This window comes from Danio rerio, chromosome 4 (assembly GCF_052040795.2).
Source record: "Danio rerio strain M-AB ecotype USA chromosome 4, GRCz13ab, whole genome shotgun sequence".
Lineage (NCBI taxonomy): Eukaryota > Metazoa > Chordata > Actinopteri > Cypriniformes > Danionidae > Danio > Danio rerio.
The window spans coordinates 48,571,071-48,590,761 of NC_141024.2; the positions used below are offsets into that span (position 1 = coordinate 48,571,071).

Genomic DNA, 19,691 nt, shown 5'->3' on the forward strand with positions numbered 1-19,691 from the left:
TACGATCACAGCGAGCTACAAGACAGCCGCTGTGGCTCTTGTGTGGTATGTTCCTCCATGTGATATGCCCCTTTCTCTTCAGTGAGAACACACTGTTGTTTTTCTCCTCCTACCAGCACAACGCTTTTCCCAAGAAACAATGGAAATGCAAACAATTGATGACTGCTGCAATTTTAAAAAGGAACAGGATGTGGGTATAGCTGGCAGGACTTGAACCTGCGGGAGAATACCCCAACAGATATCTAGTCGATCGCCTTAACCACTCAGCCATGACTACAAGACTGCCTGTTCTCCCATGTCCTCATGCCTAGTACACGTGTTGTGCATTCAGATGAAACTTTCAGCAAGCGATGGCTCAACGGCAAAAGCTGTGGCTCCACAAAGAGTCTCTCATGCCCGAACACGAACTTGAACCCTGGACCCTCTACCGACTCCGCTAAAGCTGGGGAACAATAGTCTGTTTTGGAAGGGGAAGAAAAAAGCACAAGAAAAATAAGAAAATTTGAGAAATTGAGAAAGAAAGAAGCGAAATTAAGGTTATATTTTGTATTTTTTGCCCACCAGAAACTACTCAATGCATATATAACAGTACTGGTTCAAGAAATATGTCCATAAATAACACTTTGGGTAGATCACAAGGTTCAATCCCCGACTGGAGCAGGTATCTAACCAGGTTTAGTAATGGGTCGATCATGAACATTTCTTTCATTTTAAACGAATCTTCAATATGATTTGGGAACTACAAGTCCTCTCAGGGTTGTTGTTAATTTGCGCGTGCGTACATTTGTGCAGGTGGTATCGTTATTTCAAGTCTTCATCACATTTCGTGTCGTTCATCGCGGAAAGGCAGAAACCAATCATATGCGTTTAGAGCCGAAAAAGATTTGATCCGTTCACCTCTCGAGTCCTCTATCGGGTCTGAGTCACTCGTTCATTACGGGCCAATCATACACGTTTAGAGCAGGAAAAATATTTGATCCGTTCATCTCTCGAGTCCTCTATCGGGTCTGAGTCATTCGTTCCTCACGGGCCAATAATACGCGTTTAGAGCCGAAAAAAAGAATCGATCCGTTCATCTCTTGAGTCCTCTATCGGGTTTGAGTGATTCGTTCCTCACGGGCCAATCATACACGTTTAGAGCTGCAAAAAGAATTGATCCGTTCATCTCTTGAGTCCTCTATCGGGTCTGAGTCACTCGTTCATCATGGGCCAATCATACGCATTTAGAGCCGGAAAAAGAATTGATCCGTTCACCTCATGAGTCAGGTCTGAATTTGGAGAAAAGCTCAGCCACTGCACTTGACACCACCAACACTGGTTTGAAGTGCAGCTCAGGTTAAATACTCTCACTCCTCTCTAGAAAGATCCAATGATTGCTACCAGGTGGACACAGTTACCTGCAGGGAGAGAGAGAGGAAAAACACAATGCTCATTGTCCACCAAAAGATATGTCTCAGGACGCAAGCCCTGGGAGAACCGCTATCACCCTCCTGGAGCATATACAGGCAAGAAATCCATTAATTAGTTGTTATGGAAGTTATTCATTAAGCTTTTAATGTACTACACAAAATGGTAATCTAAATGTTTATTTTATAATTAGTTTTATTTAATATATGTTTTTTTATTGTTTTATTTTTTTAAGGTGAATTGCTGGGAATGGAGCACCTTTACAGCCAGACCGGCAAAACCCTGACTCCGGTGCTCCAGAACCCAGAGGAGGAAGACAGGCTGGTGGAGGAAGTTGATGACGAGGATCTACAAGATGACGGGTTTGAGGAGGTGATCATGAAGGACATCACAGTTCCAGTGCTGTTTGAGGATGACCCCTGCCGTGATCTCAGAAACAGCCCCTCATCTTCGCCTCTGCCTCAGTCCCCAGCATCACTGGCTGAGCCGTCCACATCAGCTGGTGGAGAAGGACAGCTTCCTAGCCCAGCCCCCTCAGTGCCGTCACAGCCATCCAAGTCTGGAGACAGTCTCTCTGTTGAGGCTCAGGTAAGATTATTAAGAACTTAATTTGATTTAGTCTTTTTTTATTCCACATATACTAAATTTATTCTGTATTTACCAGGGAGTAGTCATTGGACCTGATGGCATTGCTGGGTGGGACAAGGTGCAGGATCAGGCTGCTTATTTGGTAGGTCTTCGTGAGGCTCCTTACCTCACTGACCTGCAGGTGACAGAGGCCATTCAGCTGTGGACAGCTCTCCTGGATGTTGATAAACAGCGCATCAACTACCAGCCTCGACATTAGCCTCAGCTGACACATGGGCGCTTTAAGGCACCGAAGCGCTCCAGAGTCACTCCAGGTGTGGAGAGCGTCAAGCGCTGTCTGATTGGACATCCTGGGGGTCCAGCACAGTGGCCTACCACCAGCCGCTTGGTTGAGGCCATTTGTACAAAGCTGTGTGCCGTACACAAGTCCACTTCCAAGAAGGCTGATGTTCGCACGCCCAGGTGGTCTAAAATACTGACCGATTACCACCACATCCGGGATCTGGTGCTTGGCAGTCGCAGACTGATGGATGAAACAGTGATCCAGCTTTTTGAGCTAAACCAGAAGACGCTTATTCAGTGGTAAGCAAAGCACATTATTTTCTTTAAATTACCTGAATACTTATAAATTAAAATATATGAATAATACATATCATTTATTATCAGGTTTCAACGGAGGCAAAAGGATCAGGAAATGAGTGTACTCACTCAGGGACTGACTCCACTTGATCCAATTGCTGTGGCAGATATGCAGCTTCCTTTGCCGAGGGAAAAATTGGACGAGGCACCATCAACATCAGGCCCCAAACACCAGTTTGTCTTTCCTCCAAATAAAGAAGGACAGGCACCTCTTCTTCGACCTGGTCGAAAGTCTGCTTCTGCAACCACCACAGTTTGCTCCTTCTTGCCGGATGCCACCACGGTGTGCTCCTTTCCACCGGCACCCACGACGGTATGCCCCATCGTGCCAACCCCCACCACAGTCTGCCACATTGCACCGGCCCCTACCATGGTGTGCCCCGTCACACCGACCTTCACCACAGTGCGCCCCATCTCGCCAGCCTCCACCACAGTGTGCCCCATCATACCAGCCTCCACCACAGTGCACCCTATTGGGCCGGCCCCCACCACAGTGCGCCCCATTGTGTCTGCCCCCACCACGGTGTGCTCCTTTCCACCGACCCCCAGCACGGTGTGCCCCATTGCACCACCCCCCATAGCACCAGGTGTTGTGCAGCCCATTTCAGGACCTGGATCATTGTTTGGCACACTTGTTTTTAACCCAGACATGAGTGTGTCAATGGTGATTCCATCATTTGCTGCACCAACATCCAGTGCAGTCCCAGCTTCACCTGCACCTGCTGTTCCTCCACCTGCACCTGCTCCACCTGCACCTGCTGTTCCTCCACCTGCACCTGCTCCACCTGCTGTTCCTGTGTCCCGTTACGTCCAGAGGAACAGGCGCAGACGGGAACAGGAGAAGGAAAGTGGAGTCCACAAAAGGAAGTATGTGCGTGCGGTTACTTTTAATGTTTGCAGCAAATGTGGGCAACCAAAGACTAAGGAGTTTGGCCATAGCCGATTTGGTAATGCCACATTTTGCCTGCAAACTTCAAATGGCAAATCCTTAGAGGACTGGTTGGCACTCCAGCTCCAGAATAAAGGACAAATTGCTATATATATTTTTGTAAATGTTACATGGGTACTCTCTCTCTCTCTCTCTCATTTTATTTAATTTTTGTGTGTTAATATTTAGCATTTTAAAGTGGCACTTATAGGCCCACTCTTATTTTGTCTTGTGTGTACTTATTTAATATTTGTGTGCATTTTAAGTAAAAATATATTTATATTTCTTAAAAAAAATAGCATTTTATACATTGCTTAAATGTATAAAATATAAGCAATATACATTGCTTATATTTTATACATTACGTGCCCCCACTCTTGCATTTTATTATTTATTTATATTATTGTTTAATATATTGTGCATATAAAAATAAATATATATATATAGAGTATTGTTTTTATATAATGTGTATAATAAATAAATATATTTATATATAGTATTGTTTTAATATATTACACGTGCATAATAAATAAATATATATTGTATTGCTTTTATTTATTGTATATTATATAGTTTATATATAAAGATATGTTTTTATTTAGTTTTTTACATTTTTTTAATTGTTTTGCGATTTTAATATTTGTGTTCATTTTAATAAACCATTTTGCATATTACTTGTTTTTGTGTGCATTCATTTAAAGTTATTACATAAAGAAATAAAACATATATATATATATATATATATATATATATATATATATATATATATATATAGTATAGTATAGTATAGTATATATTTATATATTAATACATAAATATATATATATATATAATATACTTATATATACATAAACATGCATACATATGTTTAATTGAAACATTTTCATTCATTTTTAATTAACATAATATGCTTTTTAAGAACAATATCCACATAATAATAGTAATATCAATATAATTGCCTGTGTTACGTCAGTAAAATTTCAATAAGAGCGCAGCTGATTGGCTCCGCTGAAACCGACACTGATTGGATATTGTGTTACACAGATCGTGTGTTCGAATCCAGCACGCAAAAAAAATGACATTTACAAATGACATGCAATATGCAACCAAAATACCACATTATGCACAGTCACAAAGCCGCGAACACTACTGCAAGCAAAATTTGTCGCATTTTTCCGTTTTTTTCCGGCTTGTTCGCTTGCGAGTGAGCGAGAAGATTGGGCCCCTTCCTATGCTAAGCGAGCGCTCTACCATTTGAGCTAATTCCCCTCAGAAAAATTCAAATTGGTAGTTTTTGGCGTCAAAAAAAAAAAAGATCACATCTGCTCTGTGGTGGCCTCTTTGTTCTGCCCGCCGTTTAGTCATCAAAATACCTGGAATAGCGCGCTTTTCTTTTGAAGGCGCTACCTAGTCCTGCTCTAGTAAACGTGTGAGGAGCCCTGCATGCCTTCCTCCCAGATGGTCACGTTGCTTCTGGCGATGATTCCAATGGCCTAATCGACAGCACTCTATAATGCTATGTATTTAGCGCTTTAATGTCCCACTGCGTGTGAGGAGCCAGGCATGCCGAATGACGAGTAACTCAGAAATCAATGCACATTGGCACTGCCTTGTATTGACATTCTGCTACTTTATGGCAAGGCCGTTTTCTTTCTTTCTTTTTTTTTTTTCTTTTTTTTCTGTTTAGCCCGGGCAGCACCAACCAGAAGACTTGAGGTTCCATGGTGTAATGGTTAGCACTCTGGACTCTGAATCCAGTGATCCGAGTTCAAATCTCGGTGGGACCTTGTTATTTTACCAGCACTAAACAAAAAAAAGCTGGAATAGCATTCTTATCTCTTGAAGGCCGGAAAATGACAGTTACTCTGAGCTTTTTAGCAAACATGGCGGAAAGTGGCCGGTTAGCTCAGCTGGTTAGAGCGTGGTGCTAATAACGCCAAGGTCGCGGGTTCGATCCCCGTACTGGCCAAACTTTTACCCTTTAAGGCCTCAGAGGCATTTCAGGATTCTGCTTAGTCTCACAGACATGTATGCTGCAGGATACTAGTGAAAGGGCAGACGAAATAGCTCTGTTGGGAGAGCATTAGACTTAAGGTTTAAAGGTCCCTGGTCCGATCCTGGGTTTCAGCAAAACAGTGCTGTTGTTTTATTTTGTGCACAAGGGTCAGGTGACTGAAAGTCACCCAAAAAGCCTAGCTGCTTCACCCTTAAGTCCACCTGCTTCCACTTGACCAAAACGCTATCTTCCTCCCAGATAGTCACATTGCTTCTGGCGATGATTCCAATGGCCGGATCGACAGCACTCTATAATGCTATGTATTTAGCGCTTTGATGTCCCACTGCGGACACGCTGCTGAATAAAAGAAAACTGTGACTTGATAGGGCTTCTGAAGGCTTGCAATGATATGTACTACACGGAAACCGGCAAAGCTGACGTAAGTAGTTTGGCTTTAAACCCTCAAGGTGCCACCAGCTTTGCAAAAAAAGCCAATGTAAAAAGGCATGAAAACAGAGGTGGAGAATGCAGGCATTGTTCCCGCTACCTCTAGCATGCAAAGCGAGCGCTTAACCATTTGAGCTAATTCCCCCTCAGAGCAATCAAAAATTGACAATTTTCGACGTGGTCAAAACAGAAAAAAAAGATCACATTTGCTCTGTGGTGGCCTCTTTGCCCTGCCTGCCGTTTAGTCGTCAAAATACCTGGAATAGTGCGCTTTTCTTTTGAAGGCCCTACCTGGTCCTGCTCCAGTAAACGTGTGAGGAGCCCGGCATGCCGAATGACGAGTTACTCAGAAATCAATGCACATTGGCACTGCCTTGTATTGACATTCTGCTACTTTCTGGCAAGGCCGTTGTCTTTCTTTTTTTTTTTTTTCTTTTTTTCTGTTTAGCCCGGGCAGCACTAACCAGAAGACTTGAGGTTCCATGGTGTAATGGTTAGCACTCTGGACTCTGAATCCAGTGATCCAAGTTCAAATCTCGGTGGGACCTTGTTTTTTTACCAGCACTGCACAAAAAAAGCTGGAATAGCATTCTTATCTCTTGAAGGCCGGAAAATGACAGTTACTCTGAGCTTTTTAGCAAACATGGCGGAAAGTGGCCGGTTGGCTCAGCTGGTTAGAGCGTGGTGCTAATAACGCCAAGGTTGCGGGTTCGATCCCCGTACTGGCCAAACTTTTACCCTTTAAGGCCTCAGAGGCATTTCAGGATTCTGCTTAGTCTCACAGACATGTATGCTGCAGGATACTAGTGAAAGGGCAGACGAAATAGCTCTGTTGGGAGAGCATTAGACTTAAGATTTAAAGGTTCCTGGTCCGATCCTGGGTTTCGGCAAAACAGTGCTGTTGTTTTATTTTGTGCACAAGGGTCAGGTGACTGAAAGTCACCCAAAAAGCCTAGCTGCTTCACCCTTAAGTCCACCTGCTTCCACTTGACCAAAACGCTATCTTCCTCCCAGATAGTCACATTGCTTCTGGCGATGATTCCAATGGCCGGATCGACAGCACTCTATAATGCTATGTATTTAGCGCTTTGATGTCCCACTGCGGACACGCTGCTGAATAAAAGAAAACTGTGACTTGATAGGGCTTCTGAAGGCTTGCAATGATATGTACTACACGGAAACCGGCAAAGCTGACGTAAGTAGTTTGGCTTTAAACCCTCAAGGTGCCACCAGCTTTGCAAAAAAAGCCAATGTAAAAAGGCATGAAAACAGAGGTGGAGAATGCAGGCATTGTTCCCGCTACCTCTAGCATGCAAAGCGAGCGCTTAACCATTTGAGCTAATTCCCCTCAGAGCAATCAAAAATTGACGATTTTCGACGTGGTCAAAATAGAAAAAAAAGATCACATTTGCTCTGTGGTGGCCTCTTTGCCCTGCCTGCCGTTTAGTCGTCAAAATACCTGGAATAGTGCGCTTTTCTTTTGAAGGCCCTACCTGGTCCTGCTCCAGTAAACGTGTGAGGAGCCCGGCATGCCGAATGACGAGTTACTCAGAAATCAATGCACATTGGCACTGCCTTGTATTGACATTCTGCTACTTTCTGGCAAGGCCGTTTTCTTTCTTTTTTTTTTTTTTCTTTTTTTTCTGTTTAGCCCGGGCAGCACCAACCAGAAGACTTGAGGTTCCATGGTGTAATGGTTAGCACTCTGGACTCTGAATCCAGTGTTCCGAGTTCAAATCTCGGTGGGACCTTGTTTTTTTACCAGCACTGCACAAAAAAAGCTGGAATAGCATTCTTATCTCTTGAAGGCCGGAAAATGACAGTTACTCTGAGCTTTTTAGCAAACATGGCGGAAAGTGGCCGTTTGGCTCAGCTGGTTAGAGCGTGGTGCTAATATCGCCAAGGTCGCGGGTTCGATCCCCGTACTGGCCAAACTTTTACCCTTTAAGGCCTAAGAGGCATTTCAGGATTCTGCCTAATCTCACAGACATGTATGCTGCAGGATACTTGTGAAAAGGCAGACGAAATAGCTCTGTTGGGAGAGCATTAGACTTAAGATTTAAAGGTCCCTGGTCCGATCCTGGGTTTCGGCAAAACAGTGCTGCTGTTTTATTTTGTGCACAAGGGTCAGGTGACTGAAAGTCACCCAAAAAGCCTAGCTGCTTCACCCTTAAGTCCACCTGCTTCCACTTGACCAAAACGCTATCTTCCTCCTAGATAGTCACATTGCTTCTGGCGATGATTCCAATGGCCGGATCGACAGCACTCTATAATGCTATGTATTTAGCGCTTTGATGTCCCACTGCGGACACGCTGCTGAATAAAAGAAAACTGTGACTTGATAGGGCTTCTGAAGGCTTGCAATGATATGTACTACACGGAAACCGGCAAAGCTGACGTAAGTAGTTTGGCTTTAAACCCTCAAGGTGCCACCAGCTTTGCAAAAAAAGCCAATGTAAAAAGGCATGAAAACAGAGGTGGAGAATGCAGGCATTGTTCCCGCTACCTCTAGCATGCAAAGCGAGCGCTTAACCATTTGAGCTAATTCCCCCTCAGAGCAATCAAAAATTGACGATTTTCGACGTGGTCAAAACAGAAAAAAAAGATCACATTTGCTCTGTGGTGGCCTCTTTGCCCTGCCTGCCGTTTAGTCGTCAAAATACCTGGAATAGTGCGCTTTTCTTTTGAAGGCCCTACCTGGTCCTGCTCCAGTAAACGTGTGAGGAGCCCGGCATGCCGAATGACGAGTTACTCAGAAATCAATGCAAATTGGCACTGCCTTGTATTGACATTCTGCTACTTTCTGACAAGCCCGTTTTCTTTTTCTTTTTTTTTCTTTTTTTCCTTTTTTTTCTCTTTAGCCCGGGCAACACCAATCAGAAGACTTGAGGTTCCAGGGTGTAATGGTTAGCACTCTGGACTCTGAATCCAGTGATCCGAGTTCAAATCTCAGTGGGATCTTGTTTTTTTACCAGCACTGCACAAAAAAAGCTGGAATAGCATTCTAATCTCTTGAAGGCCGGAAAATGACAGTTACTCTGAGCTTTTTAGCAAACATGGCGGAAAGTGGCCGGTTGGCTCAGCTGGTTAGAGCGTGGTGCTAATAACGCCAAGGTCTCGGGTTCGATCCCCGTACTGGCCAAACTTTTACCCTTTAAGGCCTCAGAGGCATTTCAGGATTCTGCCTAATCTCACAGACATGTATGCTGCAGGATACTTGTGAAAAGGCAGACGAAATAGCTCTGTTGGGAGAGCGTTAGACTTAAGATTTAAAGGTCCCTGGTCCGATCCTGGATTTCAGCAAAACAGTGCTGTTGTTCTTTTTTGTGCACAAGGGTCAGGTGACTGAAAGTCACCCAAAAAGCCTAGCTGCTTCACCCTTAAGTCCACCTGCTTCCACTTGACCAAAATGCTATCTTCCTCCCAGATAGTCACATTGCTTCTGGCGATGATTCCAATGGCCTGATCGACAGCACTCTATAATGCTATGTATTTAGCGCTTTGATGTCCCACTGCGGACACGCTGCTGAATAAAAGAAAACTGACTTGATAGGGCTTCTGAAGGCTTGCAATAATATGTACTACACGGAAACCGGCAAAGCTGACGTAAGTAGTTTCGCTTTAAACCCTCAAGGTGCCACCAGCTTTGCAATAAAAGTCAATGTAAAAAGGCATTAACAACAGAGGTGGAGAATGCAGGCATTGTTCCCGCTACCTCTAGCATGCAAAGCGAGCGCTTAACCATTTGAGCTAATTCCCCTCAGAGCAATCAAAAATTGACGATTTTCGACGTGGTCAAAACAGAAAAAAAAGATCACATTTGCTCTGTGGTGGCCTCTTTGCCCTGCCTGCCATTTAGTCGTCAAAATACCTGGAATAGTGCGCTTTTCTTTTGAAGGCCCTACCTGGTCCTGCTCCAGTAAACGTGTGAGGAGCCCGGCATGCCGAATGACGAGTTACTCAGAAATCAATGCACATTGGCACTGCCTTGTATTGACATTCTGCTACTTTCTGGCAAGCCCGTTTTCTTTTTCTTTTTTTTTCTTTTTTACTTTTTTTTCTCTTTAGCCCGGGCAGCACCTATCAGAAGACTTGAGGTTCCTTTGTGTAATGGTTAGCACTCTGGACTCTGAATCCAGTGATCCGAGTTCAAATCTCGGTGGGACCTTGTTTTTTTTACCAGCACTGCACAAAAAAAGCTGGAATAGCATTCTAATCTCTTGAAGGCCGGAAAATGACAGTTACTCTGAGCTTTTTAGCAAACATAGCGGAAAGTGGCCGGTTAGCTTAGCTGGTTAGAGCGTGGTGCTAATAACGCCAAGGTTGCGGGTTCGATCCCCGTACTGGCCAAACTTTTACCCTTTAAGGCCTCAGAGGCATTTCAGGATTCTGCTTAGTCTCACAGACATGTATTATTCTGCCCTCGTAAAAGAGTTCCCCTTCTTGAACTAGACAGATAGACAACTCCTTCCACTGAGATACTGAACTGAATATGGATTTATTGTGACCACCACTTCAAATGTATGTGGAACAGAGTAAAACTGAAATACAGAGAGAAAACAAACATTACAAAATAAGAATTTGAGAAATATTACTGTACAATCGAGTGAAACGCACATACAATATCACTATAATGATGTGGATGCATGAACTGCTGATCTAAAGCAATCTTACTAAGTAAAGTTTAGCATGAAATATGTCCCCAATATTAATTTGTAATGCACACAAAATCCTTATAAAATATTTTGGTACTTACAGACAAAGCTTCTATTAGGAAATGCAAAATGAATAGACAGATGAAGGTCTGAGAGACCGTGTGGCTGTCAGCATTGACTGAATGTTTCAAAATGGCTGGTGTTTAGGTGAAAGGTCACTTCTTAATATAATGATAAAATTAACAGAACACTACCACCTAGTGGATCAAAAGGGTATTACATTGGAACCAGCACACTCCCCGTCTGGTGTCTGGAAGACGCCATCAATGATATTCATATTATGTTTACTCAGTCTTTGGAGACAACAGTAAAACAACATTCGATATAGGTCGTAAAAACGTCTTGGACACTCCGTCTTTTACCACCTTGACCTCAACCTTTCTTACTCTCCCGTCTCTCCCAGGAAATGTTTCCATCACAATTCCCATGGGCCAGTCATTCCTCTTAGCATGGCTGTCTTTTAACAGCACAACATCTCCCACTTGTAGATTGGAGCTCTCATTTTGCCATTTCCTGCGGTTTTGTAAGGTGGCAAGATATTCTTTCCTCCAACGATTCCAGAATGTATTGGCCAAGCTCTGAACCTGTCTCCACTGACGAACAAAGAGATCCTTCTCGCCAAATTCTCCTGGCGGAGGAAGAACTGCTGAAGACTTCTGAGTCAGTAGAGTTGCTGGGGTAAGAATTAATGGAGCATCTGGATCCGTAGACACAGGCACTAGTGGACGGTTGTTAACTATAGCTGTGACTTCCGCCATAAAGGTGATCAAAACCTCATGGGATAACTTTGATGGTGCGATTCCTTGTAGCATAGATTCAAGGATGCGTCTTGAGACTCCGATCATACGCTCCCAGCTTCCCCCCATGTGGGATGAGTGGGGAGGATTAAATATCCAAATGCAGCTCTTGTTACTCAGATATTCTTGTACCTTCCTGTCATCTGTAATTGCCTCCATCTTTAGCTCCTTGCACGCTCCAACAAAGTTGGTACCGCAGTCTGACCTCAACTGCTTTGCCGGACCTCGAACAGCAAAGAAACGGCGGAGAGCGTTTATAAAGCTGGAGCTATCCATTGATTCTATGACTTCTATATGTAAAGCCCTTGTGCTCATGCATGTGAACAAGACTGCCCAGCGTTTTGAGTTTGCTTGTCCTCCTCTAGTTCGACGTGAGGTGACCATCCAAGGTCCAAAAATATCCACCCCTACAAAGGAGAATGGAGGGTCTATGCTGAGCCTTTCAGGAGGTAAGTCAGACATTCTTTGAGTTAAAAACTTCCCTCGCAGTCTGCGGCACTTTACACACTGAAAAATCACACTACTGATGCGCCTTTTGCCACCTATGATCCAGAAGCCAGCCTCTCTTAAGGCACCCTCAGTAAAGGCCCGTCCCTGATGTTCAACTTGTTTGTGATAATGTTGAATGAGAAGAGATGTGATGTGACACTGTCCGGGGAGAATTATTGGGCACACTTCATCTCTATCAAGGCTCGCTTGCGAGAGGCGGCCACCGACCCTGAGCAGGCCGAGTTCGTCTACATAAGGTGTTAGATTGCAAAGAGGACTTTGTTTTGGAATGCCCCTGCCTCCCTTAAGGCATTTCAGCTCTTCTGAGTAGCATTCTGCTTGTACACTATGGATGAGGATGGACTTCGCTCTTTCAAGGTCTTCTACTGAGCAGGGTTTGTCACATATGTGCCAGCCTCTACAAGTGCTTTTATCGTTATCCTTCTGAAAAGAATGAGTTATGTGCACAAGTCTGGCTATTGCCCGAACCAGTGTATGCCAGCTTGAGAATCTCTCAAAGCGTTTGGGATCTAACTCTCTTCTTGAAGTGTGAGTGGCACAGGAAATAACCTGGGAGCGTACTTCAATGTCCAAATCTGGATGTATCATGGCAAAGGGACCTGTGTGAGACGTTTCCTGTGTTGTATTAAACAAGAATCTGGGACCAGTCAACCACATGCTATGGGAAAGATCAGCTGCTGGAACAGATCTTGTGGCTTGGTCAGCAGGGTTTTGATCGGTTGGGACGTATTTCCACTGCTCAGGGTGCGTGGACCTCTGAATCCTTTGCACTCTGTTGTGCACATACACATGAAACTTCCTGGATCTATTACAGATGTAACCTAAGACAACCTTGCTGTCTGAATAGAATGTCACAACATCCAGCTTGATGTCAATTTCGTCTGCAATAATTTCAGCTATTTCCACAGCCAGAACAGCTGCACACAGTTCAAGTCTAGGGACAGAGATCTCTGGTCGCGGAGCTAGTTTAACCTTGCCAAATATGAATCCAACTTCTACATTACCACTTATACTGGTAATTTTGCTGTATGCGACAGCTGCAATGGCATTTGTGGACGCATCACAGAAGACACACATTTCTCTTCTTTGCGCTTGATGAAGAGAGATGGTGGCATATGTGCGAGGGATTTTGACAAGCTCGAGCTTCTTTAACGAGTCTCTCCAAATCTTCCATTCCTTGAATTTCTCACTTGATAGAGGTGCATCCCAGTCACAAGATTCTGTGGTTAGTGTTCTGAGTAGAAGTCTGCCTTGAATGACAACAGGTGCAGCAAACCCCAATGGGTCGAACAAACTGTTTATCGTTGACAGAACCCCACGTCTGGTGTATGGTCTCATCTGATCTGCAACTTGAAAGATAAACACATCTTCACTCATGTCCCAACTCACTCCAAGACTTCTTTGGACTGATGGGAGTCCAGTATTCAGATCTAGGTTCTTTAACTCCTTTGCAAGATCCTCTGAAGGAAATGCTTTCATAACTTCCACTTTATTAGAAGCAATCTTGTGAAGATGCAGATTAGACTGGGCCAGCATTTCCTGAGTGTCTTTGAGCAGTTTGATGGCTTCCTCTTCTGTGGAGTGCAGCTCTTCTGAGTCCATATATGGCAACTGCTGGAGATGGGCTGTTACCAAAAACATGCACTCGCATGCGATACTCTCGCACCTCACTGTTTAAGTCACTGTTGGCATACCAAAGAAATCGTAGGAAATTACGATGTTCTTTTGCTACCACAAATGAGTGAAACATTTGCTGGATATCAGCCATCACTGCTACTCGTTCTTTCCTGAATCGCAGTAATACCCCCAAAAGGCTATTGTTTGCATTAGGGCCAGTGAGGAGAACATCATTTAGTGACACTCCTTGATGTTGTGCACTGGAGTCGAACACTACTCTTATCTGTCCAGGTTTCTTAGGATGGTACACCCCAAACATGGGCAGATACCAGCACTCTTCATTTTCCTGTAACTGTGGTGCCAACTCTGCATGGCCATTTTCAAAGATTTTGCCCATAAAATCCACAAAGTGCTCCTTTACCTCTGGGTGCTTTCTTAGTTTGCGTGTCAGCAACATAAGACGATTGTTGGCTTGAACCTTATTGTTCGGGAGGCGCTGCCGAGGGCTGCGGAATGGTAGAGGGGCAACCCAGCTATTGGATTCATCCTGATGGAATTGTTCTTCCATAATCTTCAAGAATGCCAAGTCATCCATGGAGGGAGCTGTTTTTTCATCATTCTTTGTGCAGCGAAAAACTGACTCTCCAATGGAACATTCTTCAGATACTGATAAGGTTTTCTGCTTGGGGTTCAATGAAGTTTTTGGCTCATTGTGCAGACTGAAATAGTCCTTCACAAACATGCTGTTTGGACAGGGACTCATGTAGCTGGGGCGTCCATTTGCTAAGATGTGAGTCTTAAAAACATCCACTGTAGCAGGTTTGTGGGCTCCGTTTAGGCAGATATCTCCAACTATCACCCACCCAAGGGCCAGCCTCTGGGCAAATGGATCATGTAGTGGTCCATTACATTGTTCCTCCACTTTATGTACCTGAATGAGATCTCTCCCGAGCAGAAGCAGAATTTTGGCCTTTGTATCTAGACTTGGAATTTTAGAGGCTACCGATCTTAAATGACTATGGTATTGTGCTGCCTCTGGAGTAGGAATCTCTGATCTGTTGTTTGGGATGAGATTACATTCTATCAGTGATGGAAGAGCAAGAGATGTCTTTCCATCGAAGGATTCTATTATAAATCCATCAGCTCTTCGTCCTTCAGTCTTTGCAATGCCCGCACATGTTCTGAGCATGTAAGGTGCTGTGTTGTCTTCAACTTTAAACATCTCAAAAAAGGCTGATCTCGCCAGAGACCTATTACTCTGATCATCTATGACTGCGTAAACCTTCCTTTTGTTATGAGGCTCACCTTCTGGATATACATTTACCAAGCAGATCTTTGAACATGACTTTCTGCTATTTGGATCCCCACATACTTTTGTACAGGAAGATGTTGCAACTGGGGAAAGAAATTCTTCCTGCTCCCCGCCATAATCTGCTGAAGGTTCTGTATCCTTTTTTTCTAACCAGGGGGCTGGACCATTGTGTAGAGCGGCTATGTGCTTGTCACTGTTGCATTCAGAGCACTGGATTACTGCCTTACAATCCTTTGCCTGGTGGGTAGTCGAGGAACAGCATTTGAAGCAAATGGAGTTCTCTCTGAGGAAAGCTTTCCTGTCCAGCAAGGTCTTCTCCCTGAAACCTCTACACTTTCTGAGGGGATGTGGCTTTTTATGAATAGGACATTGTCTGTTGAGGTTATCATTTGTCCTATTAAATTTATTTCTTTGAATGGCATTGTCAATTTCTGTTTTGTGGACAGTAACAGGAGCTCTGATTGCCTTTGGATATTTTTCACATCTGGATAATGACACATTTTGTGTAGTCAGTTTAAAGCTGTGATCATTTCTCATGCGGGCCTCACCACAAATGAAATCACAAAAGAATGAAAAAGGAGGAAAACTAACTCCATACTCCTGTTTGTAACGAGTTCCTTGCAACATCCATTTTTCTTGCAAATTAAATGGCAGTTTCTCTAGGATGGAGCTGATGCCTCTTGAAGTATCCAAGAAGGTCAGGCCTGGCAGATAACCTTCAGCTTTGGCTATCTTTAATTCAAGGAGTAGGTCTCCCAGCTCTCTGAGACGTTGATGATCCTTGTTTGACAGCTTAGGGAAACATTCAAGTTTGTTAAAGAGCGCTGCCTCCATAGCTTCGGCTGAACCATAGCAATCCTCTAGCCGTTTCCAGACCATGCTGAGCCCAACGTCAGGATAACTAATATGAACTGACCTAATGCGTTTTGCATGTTCAGTTGATTCTGGACCCAGCCACTGAACAAGTAGGTCTAGTTCCTCACTAGGTTTAAGATCAAGTCCTTCAATAGCATTGCAAAAGCTGGACTTCCATGCCCAATAGTTCTCTGGCTTGTCATTAAATCTTGAAAGCCCACCTGTCAGAAGATCACGTCGAGCTAGAAACTTTGCAAGCTCAAACACTTCTGAGCGAGCATTATAGTGCTCATTGCAATGTGAGTGTGGGGGGCTTGTGAGTGAAGCGTTGTGTCTTGGAGGTAGTGCATCCGGCACTGCTGATTTAAACAATGATGTGTTTGCACCTTCTCTTTTGATCGCTCCAGCCTGAGTGGTAGGGATAAGAGGGGTAGCAGCATTAGTGACAATTTTAATTGCTGACTGTCTTGCTGGCAGACTTTGAAATGAATTATCTTGCTCGATAGGTTGAGGCTGTTGAACATCAACCAGATTAGAAGCTACTGGCTTCTGTTCAGTGGTTTCTGCAAACTCTGGCATGTAACTTTCTTTATATTTTTGCTGGTCTTCAACATATTCTTTAGTTCTTTGCAGAGAATTGTGTGAAGAATGTGGGTCTTGATTATCAGAGAGTTGATCTGTACCCCTTATATCTGCTGCAGCCTCAAACACTGATGCCTCAGCTGCAGCCGCTTCTGCCTCTCTTTCTTGTTGTAGTGCATTTAGTGTAGCCTCCAGACGAGCCTCCTCCACTTTAAGCTGAGCTTGTACTTGAGCTTGCTTTACTTTCACTTCTATCTCTTTTTGTGCATATGTGGCTCTAGTTAGTGCAGCTTCTGCCTTTGCACGGGCCTCCAATGCTGCTGCACTTGCTGCAGACTTGCTTGAGTGTCTTGATGATCGAGTACATGCCGATCTTGTTCTTAGACTATGTTTCTCAGATGAAGACATTCTGAAATGAATGCTGAACTTGATCTTCTATTCATTAATGTGTCGATCAGTATTTGTCTTTTTACTATTCTGCCCTCGTAAAAGAGTTCCCCTTCTTGAACTAGACAGATAGACAACTCCTTCCACTGAGATACTGAACTGAATATGGATTTATTGTGACCACCACTTCAAATGTATGTGGAACAGAGTAAAACTGAAATACAGAGAGAAAACAAACATTACAAAATAAGAATTTGAGAAATATTACTGTACAATCGAGTGAAACGCACATACAATATCACTATAATGATGTGGATGCATGAACTGCTGATCTAAAGCAATCTTACTAAGTAAAGTTTAGCATGAAATATGTCCCCAATATTAATTTGTGATGCACACAAAATCCTTATAAAATATTTTGGTACTTACAAACAAAGCTTCTATTAGGAAATGCAAAATGAATAGACAGATGAAGGTCTGAGAGACCGTGTGGCTGTCAGCATTGACTGAATGTTTCAAAATGGCTGGTGTTTAGGTGAAAGTTCACTTCTTAATATAATGATAAAATTAACAGAACACTACCACCTAGTGGATCAAAAGGGTATTACATTGGAACCAGCACATGTATGCTGCAGGATACAAGTGAAAGGGCACACGAAATAGCTCTGTTGGGAGAGCATTAGACTTAAGATTTAAAGGTCCCTGGTCCGATCCTGGGTTTCGGCAAAACAGTGCTGCTGTTTTATTTTGTGCACAAGGGTCAGGTGACTGAAAGTCACCCAAAAAGCCTAGCTGCTTCACCCTTAAGTCCACCTCCTTCCACTTGACCAAAACGCTATCTTCCTCCCAGATAGTCACATTGCTTCTGGCGATGATTCCAATGGCCGGATCGACAGCACTCTATAATGCTATGTATTTAGCGCTTTGATGTCCCACTGCAGACACGCTGCTGAATAAATGAAAACTATTATTTGAAAGGGCTTCTGAAGGTTTGCAATGATATGTACTACACGGAAACCGGCAAAGCTGATGTAAGTAGTTTGGCTTTAAATCCTCAAGGTGCCACCAGCTTTGCAAAAAAAGCCAATGTAAAAAGGCATGAAAACAGAGGTGGAGAATGCAGGCATTGTTCCCGCTACCTCTAGCATGCAAAGCGAGCGCTTAACCATTTGAGCCAATTCCCCTCAGAGCAATCAAAAATTGGCAATTTTCGACGTGGTCAAAATAGAAAAAAAAGATCAAATTTGCTCTGTGGTGGCCTCTTTGCCCTGCCTGCCGTTTAGTCATCAAATTGCCTGGAATAGTGCGCTTTTCTTTTGAAGGCCCTACCTGGTCCTGCTCCAGTAAACGTGTGAGGAGCCCTGCATGCCGAATGACGAGTTACTCAGAAATCAATGCACATTGCCACGCCTTGTATTGACATTCTGCTACTTTCTGGCAAGGCCGTTTTATTATTATTTTTTTTACATTTTTTTTCTTTAGCCCGGGCAGCACCAACTGGAAGACTTTTATTAAGCTTGGCAGTAAGTGGCCGGTTAGCTCATACTGCCACCTGTAAGTCGTGGTTATTCTTGGTTACACCGGCCAATCACTTTGTGAGCTGGAACCAAGATTCACCCTATTCTTGGTTAAGGCAGCCAATCGTGTTCCGAGTTACAATGAACGCTATGGCCAATCACAGCCCTTATACCATCCATGATTTGTACTGTAATAAAAGATTTCGATCCGGATCAATTCGGATACCAATTGCAAAGCAAGTATTTTTTTAACAAGGTGGTTTAAATTAATAACCATTACAGTAACGTTAATTACTACAACATAATTATTATATGATTGTTATAATATAAAAACAATTATTTGTATTGGTCATATAAGGGTCATATATTAACTGAACTTCTAATGTTGTGGGTGAGTGCTGTGCATACTAATTAGCATTTTTGCAGAAGTAGATAGATGCGGGTCCAAAATAAATTCAGCTCTGCAGAAACTTCCTGTCTGAAGAGAGGTGTTAAAACTGAACACAGAACACAGAAAGATGTATACTTTGTTGTTGGGCAGAGAATTCATAGAAAAAGAGGAAGTATGTCGAAGGGGCGGCCAATGGAGGACAAGTGACGTTACACCAAAACTCCACCTGTTAAGATTGGTGGTGTATATATGCTGAAGTCAGGAAATGTATGTTAGTTGCGAACCTCTTGAATGTAATTCTTGTATTGCATTGGGGTAATGTAACCCAGAGCTCTGTCATCGAATTATTTATTTGTATCTAATAAATTACTAATATTTTTGACATTGAAGAAAAACCTCTCCAGACCTTTTCTTATTGAACACGCATGGAATAGAGATAGATATTCCAACAATTTGGTCACCTCCTATGTGGAAAAGGGGGAGAGGAAGTTATTGATCTGTCGTATTGCATTGACATCATCGGCGCCGAAAAAAAAAGGTAAGCAGAAAACCTGTTACATCGAATTTCTGCAATTGGCCTAATCTAAATTGTTTGATGTCATGTGATATGTAGGATTGATGTAGTTAAAAGTATAAGCATTTGAATAATTCGATGAGTTTAAATGTAGATATGCTTTAAATGTTAACCAGTCTGTCAGAATAATATGAAGAAATAGATAGGGTAGTTTAGAATAGTATAGAATAGTGTAGAGAAGCCTAATAGTTTAGGATAGAGTAGTATAGTGTAGATACAGGAAGGCCAGGATGGGCTGAGACTGTATTGCACAGTAGACCAGATAAAGCTGTGACTGTGCAGCTTCGGGTATTATTACGGTTTCGTCATATGGCATTTACTAAGTAAATCAGAACATAAGTTGATACACTTTGACTGTTTTTGCTTGTTTGGTAGAAGGAAAGATCAGACGAGGTCTGTGCTCCTACACTGAATTGAATAGAATACCAT

General features: G+C 43.2%; 1 protein-coding gene and 7 non-coding genes across 8 annotated transcripts; all 8 read left to right on the forward strand.

The window, feature by feature from the left end:
* Window positions 1-1,631: 1,631 nt before the first annotated feature.
* On the forward strand, window positions 1,632-9,409 carry LOC110439498 (uncharacterized). The gene is made up of 3 exons (XM_087249590.2): window positions 1,632-1,995; window positions 2,072-2,176; window positions 9,341-9,409. The coding sequence occupies exons 1-3, from the start codon at window positions 1,657-1,659 to the stop codon at window positions 9,407-9,409; spliced, it is 513 nt and encodes a 170-aa protein (XP_087105716.2). The 5' UTR covers window positions 1,632-1,656.
* trnaq-cug (transfer RNA glutamine (anticodon CUG)) lies at window positions 5,278-5,349 on the forward strand. The gene has a single exon. It is a non-coding gene; the product is annotated as a tRNA-Gln (tRNA).
* trnai-aau (transfer RNA isoleucine (anticodon AAU)) lies at window positions 5,458-5,531 on the forward strand. Its single transcript has one exon. It is a non-coding gene; the product is annotated as a tRNA-Ile (tRNA).
* trnaq-cug (transfer RNA glutamine (anticodon CUG)) lies at window positions 6,482-6,553 on the forward strand. Its single transcript has one exon. It is a non-coding gene; the product is annotated as a tRNA-Gln (tRNA).
* Window positions 6,661-6,734, forward strand: trnai-aau (transfer RNA isoleucine (anticodon AAU)). The gene has a single exon. It is a non-coding gene; the product is annotated as a tRNA-Ile (tRNA).
* On the forward strand, window positions 7,685-7,756 carry trnaq-cug (transfer RNA glutamine (anticodon CUG)). The gene has a single exon. It is a non-coding gene; the product is annotated as a tRNA-Gln (tRNA).
* On the forward strand, window positions 9,074-9,147 carry trnai-aau (transfer RNA isoleucine (anticodon AAU)). The gene has a single exon. It is a non-coding gene; the product is annotated as a tRNA-Ile (tRNA).
* An 872-nt stretch (window positions 9,410-10,281) lies between the features above and the next one.
* Window positions 10,282-10,355, forward strand: trnai-aau (transfer RNA isoleucine (anticodon AAU)). The gene has a single exon. It is a non-coding gene; the product is annotated as a tRNA-Ile (tRNA).
* Window positions 10,356-19,691: the final 9,336 nt, after the last annotated feature.